The 23,949-nt window shown below is 32.7% G+C and overlaps 3 protein-coding genes across 4 annotated transcripts; 1 reads left to right on the top strand and 2 right to left on the bottom strand.

Moving 5' to 3' along the window:
* The first annotated feature begins 1,133 nt into the window (after positions 1-1,133).
* Positions 1,134-2,344, top strand: LOC118028684 (wound-responsive protein GWIN3). The gene has a single exon (XM_035032372.2). The coding sequence runs from the start codon at positions 1,440-1,442 to the stop codon at positions 2,049-2,051; it is 612 nt and encodes a 203-aa protein (XP_034888263.1). The 5' UTR covers positions 1,134-1,439; the 3' UTR covers positions 2,052-2,344.
* Positions 2,345-2,967: 623 nt separating this feature from the next.
* On the bottom strand, positions 2,968-7,532 carry LOC118028685 (uncharacterized). Of its 2 annotated transcripts, none has more exons than XM_073408305.1 (2): positions 5,375-7,532; positions 2,968-4,737 (listed from the first exon to the last, which is right to left on the bottom strand). In XM_073408305.1, the coding sequence occupies exon 1, from the start codon at positions 7,349-7,351 to the stop codon at positions 5,438-5,440; it is 1,914 nt and encodes a 637-aa protein (XP_073264406.1). In that variant the 5' UTR covers positions 7,352-7,532; the 3' UTR covers positions 2,968-4,737; positions 5,375-5,437. The 2 variants fall into 2 exon arrangements, with proteins under 2 accessions (XP_073264406.1, XP_034888264.1); XM_035032373.2 differs by having other exon boundaries at positions 2,968-4,465.
* A 1,362-nt stretch (positions 7,533-8,894) lies between these two features.
* On the bottom strand, positions 8,895-13,800 carry LOC118028687 (protein IWS1 homolog 1). Its single transcript, XM_035032375.2, has 11 exons — positions 13,660-13,800; positions 12,978-13,485; positions 12,082-12,201; positions 11,578-11,798; positions 11,373-11,502; positions 11,212-11,274; positions 11,047-11,124; positions 10,565-10,653; positions 10,384-10,446; positions 10,087-10,240; positions 8,895-9,394 (listed from the first exon to the last, which is right to left on the bottom strand). The coding sequence occupies exons 1-11, from the start codon at positions 13,677-13,679 to the stop codon at positions 9,296-9,298; spliced, it is 1,545 nt and encodes a 514-aa protein (XP_034888266.1). The 5' UTR covers positions 13,680-13,800; the 3' UTR covers positions 8,895-9,295.
* Positions 13,801-23,949: the final 10,149 nt, after the last annotated feature.

The raw sequence follows: 23,949 nt of genomic DNA, 5'->3' as shown, positions 1-23,949 counted from the left end.
GTCCACCTCCTTAATAAAATCAAAAAATATTTTTTTTTCTTTGGGGTTTTTTAGACACTCTAAGAAAAATCTATTAGATTCAGTTATTCTTTAATTTTAACATGATTCTTAAATATTATGATAAATTTTTATTTGAATCTTTATAATTTGATTTTCAATTATTATATATATATGATATGAGAATAATAATATTAATAATAAATTGTTCATGAGAATTCAATTTGAATCATTTTTTTTATTTTTAAAATTTAAAATAGATTTTGAACATGATTTTACTATATTTATGGTTTTTTTAGCTTATAATAACATGTAAAATATGAATATTCTATTTTTATATTTTTTTATTAACTTGTTGTCACAAATATAAAATATATATTTTTAACGGAAATAATAATTACAGTTAAAAACTTTATGTTTGTTAAGATAAACAATAGTTTTTAGCTTGATTTAAGTTCAACAAATAAAAAAAATAAACAAAACTAGTTTTGTTTAAGTGTTGCATATATATATATATATGCTAGGACAATACTTTAATCTCTTAATCAAATTTGAATATATGCCTTTTGTTTGTAAGATTTCCGTGATACAATATATTGCATACTTATAGATTAAGAGGTGTTTGAGAGTGCTTTTTAAAAGTGTTTCTGAAAAAATTTTAATTTTTTTTTCTTTGAATTAATATATTTTTTATGTTTTTAAATCATTTTGATGTGCTGATCTTAAAAAATAATTTTTTAAAAATAAAAAAATATTATTGGCATACTTTTCTGAGTGAAAAATACTTTAAAAAACAACAACCACCACACTCTTAAACACACTGTACACTTGAAAAACTAATTTCTTGTAATTTTAATTAGAGGAGAATGCCACCATTTCTAGCATTTGCAAAGTCAGCCCTCTTGAGCAGCAGGATGTGACAGAAATTTTGTAGCAAGGAATGAGGCTTCTAGGAAGTTTCTCCACCCAACATGGAGGAAACCTGTGCTCTTTTTCGTGGATACGGACACTATTATGCTGTCTAATCAACGCTCACACTTCTGTTCATAGATTCTTCTAGTGAAATGAACAGATTCACAAGTACCTGACTCAAACAAACAATTTAGTACAGCCACTTTTATTTACTTCTGTGTTAGATCACCCATGATTATTTATTTTATTAGGACATGAAATTCAAATCGTAGCTTCAGTACTGTTGTTGCCACTCAAAAAGTAGTTAAACTCGAAGTTTCATATTCAAATCCGAGGATAGATGGTCTCAGGGTTTATGGAACTTGGATGTTCTGCTATAACGTCACTATATATCTAGCTCTTTGCTTGGCCAATCACCACCTACCTCCTAGAAAACCATTTCCACTTTTAAGTGAGATTTATCCAAACCCCATATCCGCTTTGGAGAGATTTCTGCTTTTTCTGAGCATTTCTTCAATGTATCGTAAGCTATGAGGATCCCTAAGCTGACGTTCTCCTTCCTTCTCTTTGCCTTGACAGCAATATCATTTCAAGGGGCCATTGATGCTCAAGGTCCCAAAGACGCGGTGGTTGATTCAGATGATAACGAGGTTCTCCTGGGCTTAGATTACTACATCGCAATCACCAGTCCATTTGACGGGATGTCTCTAGCCATGGAAGCCAGCTGCCCACCTCCCGTTGTGCACAGGAACAATCTCTCTTTGCTTCCGATAAAATTCTCATCGGTGGTTGATTCCAACGACAATGTGGTCCGAGAAGACACTAGTCTGAACTTGGAGTTCAACGTCGAGCTCAACAACAGTGATTGTAACGTGCCGGCCGTTTGGAAAGTTGAGTTCAATGCATCCATGAAACAATGGCTGGTTATGATCGGCGGCGATCGGAGTCATAACCGGTTTCAGATTGCCAAGGCATGCCCATATAGAAAATATTTCTATCAGCTTCGTTACTGCCCAGTTCTCGGGTCCATCCAATTCCCATGCGTTACAGTTCGCTCTCTTTTCAAGAACCGATTAAACTACATGGCTCTCAATGGCGATCCCATAGCAGTTGTGCTGGGGCAGCTTGTATCTTCAACATGATGCTACTCCAGAATCTTACGATCTTCAAACTTTTTTCCATGGAACAGGGGGTTGCATTGCATAGCTTAGGGATACACTTTTGTTGGGGGCCAGGGGACCTGGCTGGAAGTACTCTTGAATAAATAGATTCCAAGCTTTTGCATTTGCTGTGGTCGATCAAAAATCTTCTGTGAGCTTTTTTGTTTTCTCTGGTTTGAATTAAAACTTGTCCTGATTGCCATAATTCTCAACTTAAAACAAGTGGTTCTTTGCAGTAATCTGGTAAATTTGGCTCTTCAAAACGGCTATTGTTTTCCATTGAAGTGCCTCAGTGCATAATTTTGAGACTATAATGTAACCACTCTACACAATGAGAGTGACATTGGTTACTGAACGAAATTAAAAGAAATACAGTAGCAAATTTTAGTTATAGATTTAATTTAAATAGTAAAATTATAATTTTTTCCTAATTAACACAATACAATTGGCCTCGGTAACAGATTATAGTGGTTTTTTGTTGTTATTGTTGTATTTTACATTGTAAAAAGACTGAGGCACCATTTGAGGCAAAAACATAATGTAAAATAGAGATACTTTTTTATTTTAAAAGTGCAATAAAATAATTAAAATATCATTCACTGATTGCCTTAAATTTGGGTCAAGGAGCTTTTTAGTCCTTTTCTTATGGTTTTTATGTCATCATTGATTTTTTTTAATTTTAATTTTATTTTTTAATAATAGGTTTATTGGAGAGTAGATTTTATAGTTTTTTATATTTATTTTTTATCAGATGACTTGAATCGTAAATTTGATAAGTTGATTTGAGTTTTTTTTTTTAATTGATTTTTTTATTTTATTTTTTAATATAGAATTAATTAAAAATTAGAGTTACATAAGATAAATCCCTCACCATTTAAACTAAAATACCAAAAGAATATTAAAAATATCTAAATATTTTTATATATATAAAAAAAATCTAGTATATCACGAGTGAGTCATCAAGTATTATAACTAATATTTAACAGATGGAAGCGTGCAACTCTATGGCATACGGGCGACGCGGGTCGTACACTTGGCTTCAATAAGTTGCCTGAATGACAGCTCGCTTAGAGGCCATGCGACCAAGCCTGCTCTCATGTTGTCTCCGTATCTGGAGCCCTATGTGCCCTTGTTGTACTGTGCTGTGTAATACGTTGTCCTTGTGAAGTTAAACAAAGCAATTAAAATGTCCAGTTACAGACTACGGTGCTGGATCATAAAGTACAATACAAGAAGTTTGCTGGATCGATACGGTGTTGGATCATATAATATGATACAAGAAGTTCGCTGGATCAAAACGAAGCACCCGAGACTTGCTGGGTTGTGTAGACAATAATGCTGCTTCTGCAAATCCATTTCATGTATTGGGATTAGGAGGCTGTCTTGTATTTAGAGGTAGCCAGTTTGTTGCTTTTGTATCATCAGTGCCAGAAAAACAAGACATTCACAGATATTAACCATTCACCAAGAATTCACAAGGCAGAAGAACGCATCACCAAGAATGACAAGAATTGTTCTTGACAAACAAGAACATACTTTGTTCCTCAAAAATGTTATCAACCTGCAAGGAAGTTTCAGCTTAAACCACTTGCCTAAAGATAACATTCTGAATCAGCAGTGCAACCAGATGGCTTGTGCACCAATCAACTTCCTGCCAACGACCGACCTCATGGCCTGCGCGACAACAACAGTATATTTATTATGAGTACACAGTTCCTTGTTGCCAAGGGATTCAAGTAACTGGTAACCTCACAACTATTTGTGCAGACAGTGACCGTCCACGCTGAGTTTTGTAGCTTTCTATGGCTTCTTTTTCGGTGCCTTAGCTGCTCTCAGTTTTTTTATTCATCTCCCGGCAACAATTGGCATCTGAGTTTAGGAGCAGTGAAGTTGTGACTGCTCAAAAGTCAATTACTTGTCTGCATATTCTACAGCAGTTTTTGCAGGAGGTCCATCTTGACCTGCTGTTAAATATTATGACAGTTTGCAAACTAGCTGAAATAGCAAAACCAGTGACTCTAACAACAGAGTTGCTTAGTTTAAGTTGCCATTCTCTCATCTAGTAAATCACCTGCGACCTGCAAATTCTCATAAGCAGCTACAGTATCTGCAGAATGGTCAATCAACAGAGCAATCGAGTGCTCCAGCAGTAACCCGGAATTGATATTAGGCTAGCAAGTTCAACAAGCTAATGTCTGAAAGCTGTAAGTAACTTTGTTACTTAGAAAGCTTGAGGACATCAGTTTCTCAAACCTCCACATAAAATCCAAAAGTTTGCAACAGAACAAAGTGAATTAAGCCTTGCATATGATTGCTGGTAGGATGAACTCGGCTAAATGCAACTGCCAGCTTCTTTTTGTTGGATGAAGGATCCTCTTAATAAGAGAAAGCAAAGGCTAAAGAACCAATCGAAAAACAAGGATCAATTGTTAGAAAGGAATACAAAAGAGATTTTGAACTCATCAAATCTGAAATCTTCATCAATAGAAGCTGCACATAAAGCAGAATGTAAATGCGGAGCTTGCAATCTGAGGAGAAAGAACGACATAGCAAATGATTTGACAAGAGCATGTTAAATAGTGAAAAAGTCAAGGTGTGAGTGATGTGCTTAAGTTTATGTCCAGACAAAGGCAATATTACAACCCCATTCCCATCCACAGAATGCAACCTGCAAATAGAAAAATCGATGGTACTTTTTCAAATTTCCTTTGAGGATTATGGAAGCCCTTTTCCATAGATCATAGAAGCCTAAAAATGTTATATACACACATGCGTAGATGTAAACAAAAATGCGTGTGCTCTCATAGAATGACATCTCATTGGTTTTTTTTTTTTTTATGACCCAGCCAAGAAACAGAACATGACCACGCATTAAGAAAAATCCTTGAACCTAGAAAATTCAGCAAACCTAAGAGTATAGATACCAGGGGACAGCTCACACTTGTGGCTGCATTTATGGACAGATGGACCACCAATCTACACACAAACTACATAGTCGACTGCAACCAATCCATACATGAGGGCTATCATACTTACCTATATAGATCATCAAAAATATCTGAAGTGTGTCTTTCAGTTTTCAACAAGTTCCTCTAAATCTTGAGATTAAACCCATTGGTTGGTTAGTCCTTTAAACCATGAGGTGCTTGTGCCTTAGTTACTTGTGTGCTGCACTCCCACACTCACTTGTGTTTGAAGATATAAACAAGTTAATTTTTTTAACAAAATTACTAAAGTAAATGATCAGACCAGAATAGGCAGTCATGATTACAGAAAACACAAAAAGTGATCAGTCGCATAATTACCTCGCAGGGAATTTAATTTACAAATCAGAAAAGAAGAGCTATCATAAAGCATGTCAGTTTTCCCTACTCATTGTCAGCTTCCACACCAACATTAAGCAAATTTGAAGGAATTGAAGCAGGATCAAGTTCCCAACAGTCCTTTAAATTGTCAGCAACCTCGTCACCAGAAAACTTCCTTGAAGGAATCTGATGTGAAAACAACCAAATATCATCTTTTCCAAGCAATCTAATAGCATGGCACCCGATCTCTCGTCTCTTAAATATAGTCTTGTACCCATCAACCTTCTCAAGGTAGGCCATGCTCAATCCATGCATCTCACTGTAAGTGGTTAACAGCACAACAATGTCATTGCATCGCTCATCACTAGCTGACAGATTTCTTCCTTCAGCACCTAAAGTTGCTTCATTATAAAGTGCCCACACAGAACCCTTCTTAGGATAAATCCTATAAACTTCCCTTGCTTCCCTTTCACATTCCACAGCATGTGAAAAGATATTAACAGAGTCAATTATCATCGTCCTGGCAACCTTAAATCTACCACAAGATACATGAAGTCCCATTTTCTCCCAAATTAACACCTCGTCTCCATACCTTTGAAGATCCAACCAACTCAAGTTCACCTTAAAGGGATTCACTGAACCAACTTCATCAATCAAACCATAATGTCTCGGCATTCCATCATCGTCATAAAGAGCCCAAACTTGCCCTTTCTTAAACCTCCTCTCCACTCTATCACTATCAAAATCAAAGAAATTTGAATACTCCACTGCCATGCTGTCCAAATCCCCCCTTGAATTCTTGTGCCTCTCCATTTGCAAACTCGCACTCTTCCTTGATGCTCCTTGCCTCATGATTTCCATTTTTCTACTTGTCTTTACACCTTCCCTTGTCTTGATTTCCGTATCCCCACTCTTCTTTGATGCTCCACCTTTTTCAGTCGCCAAATCCGTGCTCTTGTTCAAGACTAGACATGTTTCCTTCCCCTTCCCCTTACCCATCACCTTCTGCTTCTCTTTCTTCTTCTCCTTTTCTCGAACATCCTTTTGCTTCTCCTTCAATTCCACCTTCTTTCGACTAGCCTTTTTCTTTGCTTCCAACTTCATTTCTGCTAATGTCATCGTTTCATCAGAAAACTTCACCCTCTTCTTTGATCTCTCCAAAACCTCACCAACAGTACTCGTTCTCCTCCTCAAACCCCCGGTCCTCAATTTCCCACCGCCCCATTCTCCAGAAATTACTTCATTCCCCTTCAAATTCACGCCTCCTGCACTTTCAGCATCCAATTCTCTCCTCGACCCCACACTGACCCCTTCCCCGGAACTCAAACCCCCAATTCCCTTACCACCAATATCTTTCCTCCTTAGCCTCTCACTCCAAACTCCAACCTCAGCATCCTTTTTATCCCCTCCTTTTACCTCAACAGCCTCAAAACTCTTCTTACAACTAGGACACACCAAATTATGCCCCAAATACTGTCTCTCAAACTGATGCAAGAGCCTACACCGCGAACAGGCAGTCCAAAAGGTCTCCACAGCAGAATTATCACTAACCCTCTCGTCCTGAAGCCGTATCCTCAACCTCAAATCATACTCTTTCCTCCTAATCTTATCAGACAAGACTCTAAACCCCTCAGCAACAAGCTTAAATGCCTCTTCGCATCCTAAAAATGGATTCTTATCAGGGTGTAAGACTAAAGCTAGTTTCTTGTATTGTTTCTTAATAGTGTTCATATGAGAGAAGGGTTCTACCTGGAGAATCCTGTACCAGTCAGTGATGTCTGAATTTTGGGTCTTGGAGGCGACACGGAGAGTCTTCAAGGCTGTCAGCATTGAAGAGAGACCTTCGAGTTTTGGAGAGAGACGGTGGGCTTTCTTGGCGTGCTTGAGGGCTGATTTGAGGTTGGAGTTGGTAAATTTAGTCTCTGCTATTGTTTTGAGACGCCTTGCTTCTTCTTCTTGATCTGCCTTTGCTCCCATTGATTTTTGACACCCAGAAAAAAGTAGGTTGAGAGAAAGAGGAGAGAAAATGGGTAGGGACTAGGGAGGGTTTTAGCTTCTGTATTTTTTTTCCTTTACTTTCCTTTTCTTTAATCAAGCACTCAATTTACTGTCGAGAAGGCCACGACAGAAACAAAAGAAAACGTCGAACAAACACCAGTCTCGCCATAAGTAAATACAGTAGCTGTTTTTTTTGTGGGTTTTAAGTTATTAACGGTTAAATGGGCTGGGCTTTGATTATTCGTATAAAGGAAGCAGATGGTAATAGTCTATGCCATTCCAAAGCCTAACCCATAAAAGGTAGATAAAGCTTGGTGGCCTCGGCCCATACACAGACAAGACCGAAAACCTTAGAAGTGGCTAGCTATGGATGTAGAAACTACTATTTTACAGTGTCGTGTCTTGGATTGGATTAAAAAAATATATATAGAGAATTATTTAATGTTATTATTAAATCTGTGCTGTAGTATGTTAATCTTGAAACTTCATAATTTAATTTCTTATATAGTTTGAGTTAAAAATTAAACTATATAAAAATTATTTTGACGGACCCAATTAAACTATATGCTAAGTAAAGTATGGTTCTCAGCTTTTAGATAAATTTTTCCTTATCTTTTTACCTGTTTAGCTTGGTATTTTCATATGTTTGACAGATAAGAAGGATTAATAAATAGAAAAATATTTTTGGTTAATTCTATTCATGTATTTTCATTATATAACATAGAGGTGATTATTTTTTGTTTGATTCGGTTTTTATATATAAAAAAAATAATCAAACCGAAGTTATTTTTTTTAAAAAAAACCAAAACCGATTCAAACTGACCGATTTCATTTCAGTTTGGTTTTTAGAAAAAAAAAAAAAAACCGGTTTAACCTGGTTTGGTTCAGGTTTTTTCAGTTTAGCTCGGTTCTAGCTTAGTTTAGCTTGGTTTTTCCGTTTTAGTTCGGTTTTTTCTGGTTTTGCTCGGTTTTTTCCGGTTTGGATCGATTTGGTTCGATTTAGTTTTTTTTCAGTTTTAGACTTATAAAATAAAAAACAAGCTGGTCGGTTTTTTAAAATTTAAATCGATTTAATCAATTTTTTTTCATGGTTTGATTTTTTCAATTATTTTTTTTTAATTTTTCCAATTTAATTATTTTTTTAATTCATCGTAGTATGGAAAATTGGACCAATATATGACATCTCAAACTAAAGTTCTTACATTTGATATTAATTTTTATTGCAATTATAAAGAGAAGAATCAAACAAAAGCGTTAAAACATTTCAAGGTTACAAAGTGTAATATTTTAAAAAATAACCAAATTATAGAATACTTGAAAGTAATTTGCCCTTTGAAAAATGAAAATTTTGAATAGTTTTCTGAAATAAATTATAAAAAATTCAGATTAAGGTAAAGTCCCCGCAACAAAGCAACATTAACGAGTTTGCAACAAGAGCTTCAAGCATGCATGCATACATGCACCAATGTTGTTGACAAATTTGCTCGATCAAAGTAACACATCCGTTGCTTACTGGGCTCGGTAGACAAATGCTTGTCTTGTAAATCAAATCCATAAGGCAAAAAGTACATATTGACCGAAGGACAACATCATCAATGAAAAGTCCTTCACAAATGAGAATATTTTTGTTCTTCACATTTAACAACTTGCACTGATGTTTTTAGCTTAAACCATTAAGCTTCTAACACGTCAATTCGGGGTAGGCTTAATTTAACAGATCTTAAGGAATCTAATATCAGGTTGAAATGGGCTTACATTTTCCCGAACAATGTCACCGGTTGAAGCATAAGAACCAGATGGCCCTTCACTTGTAGGCCGGTTACTTCCAGCCAACGACCAGCCCATGCCCCATGCAATAACAATACACGTTATTTTTCTTATATAATGTTCGTTCTTGCCAATGGAGTCCAGAAACCGGCAATATCACAGATATTTGAGCATACCGCGACCTTCCACGCTAAGCTTCGTAGCTTGCAATTGCTTCTTTTTCGGTCCCTTTAGCTGCTGCAACTTTTTATTCATCTGCCAGTAACAATTGACATTTAAGTTTAGAAACAGTAAATTTGGAGATCTCGGTATCTTTGAAACACAAGCATGGGTGCATACTGCAAACTCAAAAGAACATCGAACCATCGATTGACCTTTCCGAGGAGTCTCCTTTTTAAGGAAGTAAACATTATAGAGAACCATGATGCAAAGGAGAGTCAAAAGCAAACCTCAACCAGCCATTCATCAATAAGTACAAAAAATAAACCATATGAATTGGAAGCGAGCATTTTAGTTGATCTAGATTGTGGTCAATGTTTTTAGGAGCATATATATTTAGAACCATGAGCTTTGGCTAACTATTGAAAGGGGAAAGAATCGAGAGTAATAAGAATCTATCAAATTTGTCTCTGACAATACTGCAGGAGAGACCATTTGAAATTGAAAACCCTCACCAATATAAGAGGGCAATGACATTCTAAAGGATGGCTCCAAAGCACCCTGTTAGATAAGGATCCAAGTAACACGCAAAAACTTAGCTCAAATTGAGACAATCTTGTCCCATGAATAGTTCCAACTCAATGGTGGACCATAAGACATTGAGGTCATGCCATGTGAGTAATCATGCTACCACTCATTTTAACCTTTTACTCAACACAGCACTTTCTGTTACCTCTAAATGATTCAATTATTTGCTCACTTTCACGTATTGGAATGGAAAAACCAACCTTGAGACGACGCTGATCTTGAACTACTTGTTTAGCACGGGCCCTAACTTCTTCAGGATCAATCTTAGATTGGGGACGCACCACAAAATCCAATGGTGTTGCTTCTGGTCTGGATGCATGCTGTCTGTCTGATGACTGACTAGACTTCCGTTCCCTGAATTTTTTATTGATGTAAATTGAAGATTAGAATTGAGAAAAATAGTGCTCAGAAAAAAATCATAGAAGCAAACAGGCACAAGATGTTGTTCAAGTAATCATCAGCAAACATGCAAGGAGTGATCTTCTGTCACATCTTACCGTGAAATATCCAAATCAAGATCTCCATCCCTAGATGCCATTCCAGCAGAATTATTTGATGGCCTGAGATTCAAACAAATTTACCGCAAGAAAATTTTTTAGGCATAGACACATGAAACTCATGCACATATACAGACATCCAACAGTAATAAAAGTTGGCAGTGTGTGAAAAGAGAAATACCTTCTCACCGTTGGCCTTCTGAAGGTCCGATCATCTTCAACATTTCTCATGTCCTCAAACCTTGTACTCTTATTAAATATCGGCCGACTCTATATTTATTAATTGCAGAAATGCAAGAAAATGTCATTACTTCAGATACAAATCTTCTTTGTGCACATATTTTTCAATTAATGAAAAAGATATTTTTTACTGAAAAATAATACCAATAAGGAAAAATATTCAAGTTTGGTTTAATTTTAGTATATACTCGAGATCAACACATGACAAGTCAATTAAATATAAAAGAAAAGAGGCATTTCAAACAAAAAGGAAAAGAGATCACCAATGAATGAACCCTAAAAGGAGTGAAACTATCCATGAGTGCCAGTCTAATATGATTTTCTAGTAAATGCATGCCCTAGGTTTTGCACTAAAAAAATATTAAGGAGACGTGGCAGTTATTAAACAAATAAAAATCATGAGATGAAAAGAGATTGCATTACCCATTTATCAACCAAGTCCTTAGCAAGTTTTCTGTTGGATGTGGTTTCCTCATCAGATTTTGATAAAAACATAATAACCTGCCAGAGTATTAAATCAGTCTTGAGTTTGGTTCAGTTCCAATAGAAACAGCAAGTTCGTTACCATCACATAAGGAGATCCCTAACCTTTCCAAGACCACTTTTTTTCAATTGTTCTCTTCTATCATACTGCTCCAGATCAATTGGAAACTGCATGAGAAAAAAAATGTTTCAGGCTCCACACGAAGTTTGTTCAGAAACAACAAGAAGTACTAAATGGGGGAGGATGATGGAAAACCCCAGCATACATCAGTCAAAATCTTCAAAATTGCAGCACGGATATTTATATTGGGTAAACTTCCATCTGGAAGGGGTTCTAGCCAATTTTTTAACAATGTTAGTACTCCATGATCTATGAACTCTTGTTGGAGCTGCTTCCTGCACCAGGAGACAACAATAAATTAACTGTAAATTCCAAGGGAACAAAAACAAGATTGTGTAAAGCCAGCTTACTTTGAGAGAACCTCGGTAAGAAGAGGTAACTTCTTGAGTTTATTAACAGCAGGCTTCCCCTGTCTATTAAGGTCTGCATCTTCTTCAGCAGTGACCTCAAGCTCAGCCATGACATTCTCAACTAATAGTGCAATTTCTGCAGGACTTTTCTCATTCTTCTTCCTTTTCTTACCCATCTTGAACATATCCTTGATTTCATCATCCTCTTCACCTTCCTCTGCCTGGAAAGAAATGGAATAATAAACCCAATAACATAAAAGCTAGGAAGCTCCATATACAGCATGTCAACCAGCAAACATAGATATTATTATAGAGATGAAAGTCGATTAATAGTGCAACATCAATTATGGAACTATGCAACAAGACAAGCAAAGTCTCCAAACACCAATTCAAAGCAATAGTGCGTAAAAAAAATACTGAACAAGCCAGGAGCCTCATCAATAAAACAGTCTATGGTGGCCTACAATTACAAGTGAGAGTCAGGAAAAGAGCTGGACTTTTAACCTGAGGAGCATCGGTAGGAGAGCGCGGTTCATTGTCAATTCCATACCCATAAGCAGGATCCACACCACTGTCATCTATGAAGTTGTCATCATCTACAGTCCTAGCACCTTCTTGATCATCCTATTCCAAAGGAAATTGAAATATATTCAATAACAAACCAAAAAACATAGTAGTTACTAAGGAAAGACCCAACACTTAAAACAAGTTAATAAAACAGGATTTATTCTATATCATAGACTCAACAATAGTCATGCAGCACGAATCAGACTTTTAATGTTAATTAACTACATAATTGAACCTTGAGAGACTAGCATATAACAAAAATTAGTAAGAACTATAGCAAAACTTGCTAGATTACTAATATATTGTCGTGAAAAAAGACGATGTAGAATCAAGTAAACAACTACATCAACATCAAACTGTGATAGAAATTGTACCCTAGAGGTCGATAAAGGAAGGTGCCGACCATTTAAACAGATTTAGCCACCTAGTACTAGTAATCAGATATCAACCAATTACTTGCCCATATAAACTCAAAAGACAAACCCAATGCTAATCCCATCCCAACAAACATTTGTGCTATAAATCAGAATAGCAATGTCCTATAGAATGCTGATTCAAGCAATTAACATACCGACAACAAAAAAAAATAATTAGCAACCACGAAATCAGCAACATGAAGGCTATATAACCCGGAAAACTTTAGCTCCGCAAACTGTCACCAAAATCACTCGATCTCTTCTTCGAGTCAATTAATCAGAAATCTCAATCAATCACATAGACAAACATAAACAATCCAACACAATCAATTCAAAACTAAACACATCAAAGCATCAAAGAAAAAAAAGCCTTAGAAAAAAGAAACTCAATTCAGATAAAAAAAAAAAAAAAAGAACCTCGGAATCGCCACCAGCAATAGTATCCCACATCTCTTTAACTTCTCCGTCATCCTTTCCAGACACCAACTTCGTCGGCACTCCTTTTTTCAGCCCCAATTTCGATTCACTTCCTCCTTTCCCTCCAAACTTCTTTTCCCCTTTACTGAACTTCTTCCTCTCCTTGTCCTTCGCAAATTTCTTGGTATGGTTCCCATCTCCAACCGATCCTTCCCTCTCAAACCCCCCGTAATCCTCCTCGTCGTCATCAACAAACGCCGGCGGCACATAACTACTGCTACCACTCTCTCTCCCTGAATCGCCGCCTTTTTTAACCAATCTTTTTCTAGGTTTTCCTACTTTATCCGTATCGTATACCGGAGTTTGTGACCTCTCTCTCTCCCAATTGTCAATATCATCCTCTAATTCGTCTAAGATATCATTCTGGTGTGGTTCCGGTGATTGTCCTCCGCCATCTGATTGCATTTCGTCGTAGTCCATTAACGGTTCTCCGTCCTCATCACGATACCTGACAAGAAAGCATCGGTCAATAGAATACCAAAAATCGTAATTTTCTCGATTGGGAATCGGTCAGCGAAACGCAAAAGAAAGCAATTGAAAAAAAAACTAAATTTTTAGATAGATTGATCGAAAAGATAATGAATTTAAAGAATTGAGGGAGGGGGAGAGAGAGAGAGAGTACGGATCGTCTTCGTGACCCATGTTTATGCTTGGTTGTGGAAAGGTATGAAATTGATGACAGAATTTATAGTGAGGGCCGAGAGGATGGATTTTAATTGAGCAAAGCTGCAGCCTTTAGAACCAGCACGAAGAGGTTATTTTAGTAAAGTACGGAAATTGGGAAAAAGGAAAGGATAAACTATAAATTTAGCCCCTGTAGTTTTATCAATATCACACTATGATATTTGTATATTAAACATTTTCAGTATTTAACACATAAAATACTCCTATGTCAATATATATATATATATATATATATATATATATATATATATATATATATAATTTAGAGGGTGTTTGAGAATGTGATTGTGATTAATTTTTTAAAGTATTTTTTGTTTGAAAATGCATCAAAATAATATAATTTTTAATTTTTTAAAATTTATTTTCAACATCTACTCATCAAAACAATCCAAAAACATAAAAATATAATTTTAAACATAAAAAATTGAATTTTAGCAAGCTGCACTTCCAAACGGGAGCTTATAAATGGGCATGGATCTGTTAATATTAACTAAAAAAAAACCACATGGGCATTTCACTGTAATCCAATCCACATGCGAAATTATCACTTTACCCTTCAACCTTTTATTTATAAGGCTTTGCTTGAAAGCTAAAATAATATTTGCACATGGTAAATTTATCGTTCTTTTTTTGTTTGGAGGAAACAATATCTATTTAATTTTTATAACAGTACAATTATCATATTGCCTTTAAAAAGTTAATAATAAGAATATTTGATCTAGAGGTCTTATAGTAATTTTAATTTTTAAATGAATGGTTGAATTACTCCATTACCAGTATCATTAAAATTTGTTAGCCTTGACTTTAGAGGCTTGATTGTAATTTCATAATGATTTATTTATTTATTTATTGTTGTTTAGTCCTAGGGGTATTTTTGTTTTTTTTACAAATTAATGAATAATGTGATTACTCCATTACCCTTGCCATTCAATTTTTTTAACCTTGGTTTCAGAGGCTTGATTGTAATTTCATAATGGTTTTTTTGTTATTATTGTTTAGCACTAGGGACATTTTTTTCTTTTGTATAAATAAAAAAAAGAGAGAAAAAGTTGTTGTTATGTGCCTCGCACGTGCCAACCGTTTTACCGCCTTCAGGCAGCGCGTGCAATTGGCTCCGGTGGTTTGAATCGTGATTCTGCCGCATTATTGGATTTATCTCGATGTCCTTTTCCTCCCTTGGTGACGCATGTTGGCCATTCTTAAAAATATATCAACCCTTTAATTTCTTTTATCTTTTAATTCAGTCATTCTTTTCTTAATTGCAATTGTTTTATTTACATTGATTATTTCTAGTTGAATTTTATTTTTGATTTCATCCCTAATGATTTGATTTTGTTAATATTTTATCAAATTCAGTTCTCATTTTTTTAATTGCTATTGTTTTTTGTTTTGAATCATTTTCTTGGTTGAGTTTTTTTTTTTTTTCAATCCCATCAATAATCATTAATTTCATTTAATTTTTATGTTAAATTTGATCCTAACTCTTTTAATTACTATTTTTTTAATCATTTTCTTATTTAGTTTTTTTTTTTCAATTCCACCCTTAAACATTTAATTTCATTTAATTTTCTGTCAAATTTAGTCTTAACTCTTTTAATTGCTATTTGTTTTGATTTGCATTGTTATTTTTTATTGATTGTTTTCACAATTTCATCATTCAATATTTATTTGATTAAAAATCTTGCTTCTTGGGTTTTTTTTCAAGTTTTCCTTTAATGGGGCCACCCCGATCTCATAATCCAGGTCATAGATCTAAAAAATTAACCCAAGAAAATTGTGGTTTTTTTAAGGCATTTTTTTTCAAATATTTTTTTCTAGTATTTGTTTTTGGTTTTATATTTACGGGGTCATCCCAATTTTATGTCCTAGATCATGTGTTTGGTTTGTTGATCTAGGTTGGTTGCCAAGTTCGCTCGAGCCTTTTTTTAATATGTTTTTATAGATTTTCATCATATCAGCAAGTGTTTATTCCTTAGATTTTGTTGATATGTTCGACCTTGCATAATTTTTTTTTATGGTGTGGATTTATTCAATTAGGTTTATTTGTATTTATTATTTACGTCATGAGTTTTTTAGGGTGGATTTATCTTTTATTAATTTAAATAAATAAGTTTAGTAAACACAATCAGTTGAATGTTTCATTTTTGCAATTTGTTTCTTGGTTATTGTTAGCGACTTTTTTTTTACATAAATGATTATTGATTTTATTTAGTTCGATGATTGTATAGGCTTTTCAATTTACACTTTGAATTTTTCTTGTAAAAAAACACTTTGAAGCAGCCTACATACCTGAAATTTTTTTGAAAAAAAATTATAACTCATAACAAAACATGGGTTAAATGGCTAGTATAATTTATAATGTGGAGTGATTTTCTCACCGATTACAAGTGGATAGCATAATACCCAACAGGAAAAAAAATATTTTTAGTAAAAAAACATATTCCTTAAGCAACGAAATCATTGTAACAATGGTGAGATCTTTGTTTTGCCTTGCATTACCAAACAAGAAAACATTGGCACGACTTGAGCCCAAGAGAAGCAACCCAACCCATTGAAATAATGGTGTTGAGAGGTTTAGGATATCAAGAATGGTGTTGGATTTCAAGGAAATAAATATTGTTAGTGCTTGATATTTACAAAAAGCATGGGTTAATGACAAATTGGATGTGGACTTTGGAAAAGGAAAAAACAAAGAGAGATGATGTAGGGTTAGAGTGGTGTGTTGACTACTGTGGTCAATTAGTGTTGTTGGTCTGCTAGAGTGGACTGAGTGGCGCTGTGGTCAAGTAGTGTTATGTGTTGTGGTGCGACTAAGAAAGAGAGATGGGATATTGGGTTTCTTCATTCTAAAAAAATTAATTTCTTTAAATTCATTATATATAATTAATAGCAAGAATATATTTTTTACCAACTTCATAGAAACAAATATATACATATATTACACATAAATCTCGAGTTCAATATGAGTAGAGTTTTGAATCGAGTAGAGCAATATGCTATAAAAATATGGTATTCATAACCATATTAAGTTAATAATTTAGTGGTCTTGGTTAATGAGCTTTAAATATTCATTGACAAAATTCATGTATCTTTATGAATTGATACATTATAATTGTCACACAAGTCATGTATCTTTAAGAACTGATATTTGATTTTCCTAAATATATTAGATACATTTACAAATATCATGTCCCATAAATATTAATATATCATGAAGTTAATGTATCATATGGTTTAAGATAAATTAATAGCCTATATCTATCTTAAAGAGAGATAAATGATTATGTACACATTTATGATTCATTTAGATAATTATCCCTATCCAATCATATATTTTTTTTATAACAATTTCATCATTCATGTCAAATATTAAAGTGAGTAAAAAAGAGAAGATCAAGTTGTTTATATATAATTGAACATTGATCTTGGAAAGTCAACAGATACGAAGAAAGAAATCAAAGTAGAAGGAATAGGTATTTATGATAAGCATATTGGTTAAAATGGTGCAAAGTATGAAAATTACTTATATTTATAAAGTTATGATTTATGTGTTCATAAAATAATAAAGATCCTCGTATTATCTAACACATGATAATATTATGTATATTTTACATACATGTCATAATAAACTATTATGATTTTTTTATGGTTAAATTGATAATCACTAAACCAACCTATTCATATGACATTGAAGTACAATTGATTAGATATTTTTTTTAGAGGTTATGATTGTAAAAGTATAAATTGTCCAAAAGGTATTTATATTTTTATACTTGTAGTCAAAATTGAAATGTTGATACAAAGGTATTAACATCTCTATTTTAACAAGTTTGTGATGTTACAAGCCCATGAGCATAATAAGTAAGTTGTTTAACACTTAAAAGTGTTTAACATCTCGTTCATGACATTAAAGTATGACATAGCGAATTAATATCTTAAAGAATGGATATGATGATGCAATGGATTGCTTAATAAAATATATGTTAGTGTCACTTTAAGGTTTTACTAAGCAACTACTTTAACTTTCTTTTTGGACCATATGTCAAATATTTTAGAGTTAAAAGGTTCTAATTTTTCATATTGGAATGAACATATACTCATTACTTTAGGGTGTTTAAATTTAGACTTATATCTTTGCATGGATGAACCAATAAAGTCGACTGACATAAGTTCACCTTAAGAAAAAAAGCCTTACGAGAATTGTGAACTTTCCAATAGATTAATGATTATGAACATCAAAATTGTTAAGAATCTTTGTAAGTCAATTCCTATACATGATAAGGCATATGCATACTTGGCATCAATCAAGAAATAATTCCAAGGTTTTGATAAAGAATTGGTATGTATTCTAAAGACAACTTTGATTATTAAAAGATATGATAGAGTTACTAAGGTGATGATTGCAAACCCATTAACTAAAGCACTAATATCTAGATTGTATCATGAGCTTGTAAAGTCTATAGGTTTGATTAATGATTTCTAGTTATGTTTAACTAATATGACTAATTGTTTCTTTTTTTTTTATCTCTTAGTGCATAATATTTGACGATGAAGAAGATGTAATGCTTTGAAATATTAGTGTTATTATTTATAATATGAACATGATGCATAGTTTATAGTCTTCCTTATTAAAAACTTATCTTAATAAGTATTAGTATTGTGATATATATGAGAAATTATGTCACATAATTTATGCAAAACCATCATGATCCATTTTAATGGTTTGCTTAGTTAAATGTTATTTTTTTTTCTTATCGACATGTATAAATTAATCCATGAATGAACTTAATATTATCATTCAATCGAGTGGGATAATGTTGCAAAATATGTCATTCATGACCACATTAAGTTAATAAATTTATTGGTCTTGGTTCATGAGTTTAAAATGTTCAATAACAAAAGTCATGTACTTCATTAACTAAAGTCATATATCATTAAGTTAATATATCTCAGTGCTCAAGATGAATAAGGATGATAAATTTATCTTATATAAAGATACACACACACACACACACACACACATACATGACTATTTGATAAATTGAGTAACTTAGACAACCATATAAAGGGCTCTTAGCCCCTTTCTTTATTCATGTATATTTTTATAACAATTTCATCACATGTCAAATATTAGAGTGAGTAAAGGGGGAAAAGATTGAGTTATTTCTGCATAATTAAAATTTGATCTTAGAAAGTCCAAATATACAAAGAAAAAGATCGAGATATAAGGGATGTGTACTTGTTTTAAGCATCTAAATTATAGGTTGAAGTGGCACAAGGTAAAAAAAAATTACTTATACATCTAGTTATGATTTATGTGTTTATAAAATAACAAACATCCTTATATTACCTAACACAATAAGTTTTATATTTTATTTTTAAAATATTTAAATAAAGATATTACCACGAATGATATCATGCAAGGGTAAAGCATCTATTTAAGTTTGAATTCTTTCTCTTTCCTCTCTATTCTTTTAACTTCAACACAATAAAACCTAACAAAGTGAAAAGTTAAAGTGCATTCGATATCATTTTTTTATATAAAAAAAATGTTTGATTGACTTTTTTGAGTTTATTTTTTTATATATAAAATACATTCAGTTTCAATTAAAAACTGAAATTAGTAGAGCCAATGTTTAAGTTTAAAGACAGAATCTTATCATTTACTTGATCTTGTATAAAATATAAAGTCAAAACTACGATGAAAGTTTATATACATAAAATATCAGGAAGAAAAAAAAATTTAGGTTCCACACAGTTTTGATATTTGATGAGTATTTGGATTGATGTGATGTTAATAGATTCAAATTCAATCAAGTTTGATGTAAATCTTGTTTAAGTGTCTTTATTCACCAAAATACTCAAACTCGATCAATTAAGTGGCTATCTAATATTCGATCTTCGAACATCTAATACTTATTTATCACTCATTTACTATTCTATAGTTTACTTATTAATAATCCATATCTGTTTAACATTTTCCTATTAAAGATGAACAAAATTTAAACATAAAATTGTAGATACTAGGAAATAAGCCTTGATGAAGTTGTGAAAACTTCAGACAAGAACTAAGCTTTTTATGATTGTGTTCTGGGCCAGTGTCAGAATAAGGTACCTTTCAATGTTTAAGTTAATAAATATAATAAAAAAAGAGTATGTGTGTGAAAGATAGACTATACGAAGCAATAAAGTAGCATGAACCTGTATGAACTTATGTTTAGAGTTATAAGTCTAAACAAATATTTATCTCTTCCCACCTTTTTCTTTTGCCTAATGATGTCCTGAGGAATTTATAGACTTGGCCAAGACGACTTACCTGGTGAAGAGTAGAGAAAACTAGCATGTCATTGTTGGATGATTTGGTGTTTACTATTAGTTGTAGAGCTAACAATTCATTAAATGAGAAAATAGTGTTTGACAATGTTATCCAATACTTTTTGGATAGGAAAAAAAAACCATTGGCTAGTTATAGTGGTGTGTTGTGCGAGGTGGGTGGTACATGCCTTGGAATCAAAAAATAATATTGAGGTATGTGTCTTGTAGAGATAACCTACCTTGGTGATGGGAGAAAATGATAAAATAAAATGGAGGATAAACGAGATAAAAAGGGCTAGCTGTTTAGGCCGGCCAAAATGGCCAGAAGGTGCGTATGTTTCTTGTGTTTCACATATCCTAAGTAAACATATTTGTTCTTTTTTTTTTGTGCGCGTGAGCACATATAGGGGAGAGAGCTGGTGCATATTTTAGGAGAAAAATGCATGGTCCATGTATATAGAAATCCCTAGCTGTTAAGAGTTATGGTGGCTAGAGAATTCCTAGCCATTTACAACTAAGATTGTTAGCTATTTGGGTCTGGCCTAAACATATGAGATTCTTTTTCTTTTTCTTTTTTATTTTTTTTTGTACACCATCAAGCCTTCACCCTCATAATTGCTAGTTTCATAAAACAAACCTCTTATAAAAACAACGCCAACATTTGCTTGAAGCAGTATTCCAAGACCAGGTGGCACATTCCATATCTCTATAGTTGTTCCTTGTTATAATCTTAATTTAGCTACTGTATGAGCACAATAACTCTCCTCCCTTGTAGTATGATCAACATACATTTCTCTTCGAGCATGGACATGTGTTTTTTGTTTTGTTTTTCTAAACACATATTAAGTGGTGTTTTTTTTTTTTTTTTTTTTTTTTTTTTTTTATTGTGGTTATAATTAATGAGTGAATTTTTGAACCAGTATCATCATTGAAATGTTATTTAGTTATCATGAATGAAAGTTTTGGAATAAAAATAGAAAAATTAGAATAAAAATTAAGAAATTGGAACGACATTTTAATTTTAATACTATGTTTAGAATAACAATAAGAAATTGAAATGAATTTTGAAATATTTAATGCCTTATTTTTAAGATAAAAAGGAATAATAAGTAAAAAAAGACTTCATCAATTATGGTTTCAACAAAAATAATATAAGTGATGATAATGGAAAAGAAAGATGTAATGAACCCTAAAAACTTTAATTGAGGGTTGCAGAGAGGACAAATAAGAAGCCAAGGAATTAAAAAAAAAATGTGATGACATCATACAATGAAGAGTTATTTAACAATTGATCTAACAATGAGAAATAAAAAGAAATGCACATAAATTATGAATAAAAGTTGTATTTAAGCTCTATCTTCATAAGTTCATTTTAATATTTTTTTTAATGATATACTAATCTATAGTAAGAACCTAAAAGATAATTTAAGGTATTTAAGGATTGTATTGAAATTATTAGCCCAACATAAATTATTTTTCAAAAGGTCCAAATGTAAGTTTACAAGTGAAGAAGTGGAGCATTTGGCCATATAGTTTCAAGAGAAGAGGTTAAGGTAGATCCTAATAAGGTAGATGGCATGGTTAAATGTTCAAGGCCAAAAAATATTAAGGCCTTAAGGTTTTTTTTGTTGTTGTTTAATATGATACTATAAGAGGTTTATTTATAGGTATTGAGACATTATTGTGTTGCTTACTAATTTACTTCAAAAAAAAGCCCATGAATGAAATGATGTATTATAAATTGCCTTTAATAAACTTAAAGTAATGACCAATCCTCTTGTCCTATCCTTACTAGATGTCATAAAAAAAATTTATGATATAATATATTGTTGCAAGAAATTAGGTTAGGGTTATTTTGATGTAGAAAGGTAAGCTCGTAACTTATTTTAGCAAAGGTAAGGATTTATTATTTTCCACTTATGAGAAGTAGTTTCTAGCAATCGTTTTACCAGTCCAAAAATAAAAGTCTTACCTTATTGGTCAATTTTTAAAAATAAAAAGTAAACAACAAAGCTCAAAATTCCTTTTATAATAGAAAATGAGATATTTAGCACAACAAAAATGGATTTCTAAACTTTTAGGATATGACTTTATTATAGAATACAAGTTTTGCAAAGAAAATTTGGTGGCAGATACTCTTTTTAGAAAACCTAAAGATTTTGATGAAGGGGAGCTATGGGCATCATTTCTCTTATGATGAGACAAGTAGAAGACTTGAAGGAAAGCTATGCTAATGATTAGGAAGTATAAGATATTATAAAACTGTTGGAGGGAGACTCACTGAGTTCACTAAGATATCAGTTCAAATGGGGTGTTTTACTCTATAAAGATATGATTTTTATCAGTAAAAAATGTTCCCTTAAGCCCTAGATTTTTAACTAACTTTATGACAATTCTATAGGGGGTATTTAGGGTTTGAAAAAACTTTACAAAAGGGCTATAGGGGTATTTAAGGTTTGAGAAAACTCTACAAAGAGCCATGAGAGATTTCTTTTGAGTTGGTATAATGTCTAAAGTAAAAGATTACACCAAGAGGTCTGACATTTACCAGAGATTTAAAGGGAAGAACATAAGACAATTAGGCCTTCTATAACCATTGCCAATTCTTGATTGGCCTTAGTTATCTATTTATCTGGATTTTATTGAAAGCCTTCTTATATCTAATAGATTTTCACTGATTTTTATGGTTGTTGATTGAATGTCCAAATATTCACACCTTTTAGCAACGTCTTATCCTTATACAACAATGAAGGTGGCTTAAATTTTTGCAAACAACATCTTAAAGCTGCATAAGCTACCTAATAACATTTTTATAGATAGAAATTCAACCTTCACTAGTAATTTCTTGCAAGAGTTGCTCTCAATCTAAGGAGTCAAACTTAAAATGTCTTCAGCACATCACCCATAAACTAATAAGCAAACTAAAATAATCAATAAAACCCTAGATATTAATTCATTCTGTTTTATAGATGATTATTCACAAAATTGATCTAAGTGGATTGCATTAACTAAGATGAAGTATAACACTAACCATCACTTTTTTACTGGGACCACACCATTTAAAGCATTATATGGATACAAGTCCCTATTTCATCATCTATGTTCCAAGTCTAACAAACAACCAAACAATGGATAAACTCATTACATATAAAACCCTTAAAGTTTTTACTATAAAAGCAGATAAAAAGCATTTAAAACTATTAACAATGAACCATTGATTTACGTTCTGTGAGCTCATAAAATATAATGAAAAGTTGATATTTTGTGTATAAAAACTCAAATGAGGCTAAACATTTATTTTCATTATAATTTGATTTTTCCATAAATATATGCATGGAGTTTTTTTTTTTTTGAAACACACCAGTAAAAATATTATAAATCCTAAAACTCTCACAAGAATAATCTTTTTTAATCAATCATACATAAAGTTAATTTAAAAAATTGATCAAAAAAAATTGTACACACATATAATATAAAAGATTAAGTAAAACTTTGATGGGTGTAGCTCAACTGATCAGACTCTAGGTTTGTTCTTCAGATATTACCAGTTTGAATGTTACAAATCTCAGGTCTATTGGAAGCTTACATGGTCGTCAATTTTAGGGTCTTTAGAAATTAATCAAAATGCACGTAAATCAACTCGAATACCCTAGATTAAAAAAAAAGGATCAAATAAATTAAATTCATCTCTAGTTTCAATAAATCAAATTCTATTTTGACAAGAGAAGGAAAAAAAAAAAAAAACACCAATGAACTGGTTCAGTCATGTTTTGGAAAAATATATCTCAGGTTAATCTATATTTAGTTGGTAAACGAATAACATTTGAACTATTTCCCCCCCTGCAAGATTTGAATTCAAGATTTCTTTTAAAATTAAAGACCTAATAATATCACTTGAGTAACGTGTGATTGA

Source organism: Populus alba, chromosome 3 (assembly GCF_005239225.2).
Source record: "Populus alba chromosome 3, ASM523922v2, whole genome shotgun sequence".
Classification (NCBI taxonomy): Eukaryota; Viridiplantae; Streptophyta; class Magnoliopsida; order Malpighiales; family Salicaceae; genus Populus; species Populus alba.
The sequence above is the reverse complement of the archived record's forward strand: the minus strand, read 5'-3'. Positions and strand labels throughout refer to the sequence as shown.

Coding starts and splice junctions, on each gene's coding strand:
- LOC118028687 (XM_035032375.2), bottom strand. CDS start 13,679: ATGGGTCACGAAGACGATCC. Junction 11,275..11,372: donor TTTTGAAGATTTTGACTGAT/GTATGCTGGGGT, acceptor TTTCTCATGCAG/TTTCCAATTGATCTGGAGCA. Junction 10,654..11,046: donor AGGACTTGGTTGATAAATGG/GTAATGCAATCT, acceptor TAATAAATATAG/AGTCGGCCGATATTTAATAA.
- LOC118028685 (XM_073408305.1), bottom strand. CDS start 7,351: ATGGGAGCAAAGGCAGATCAAGAAGAAGAAGCAAGGCGTCTCAAAACA.
- LOC118028684 (XM_035032372.2), top strand. CDS start 1,440: ATGAGGATCCCTAAGCTGACGTTCTCCTTCCTTCTCTTTGCCTTGACA.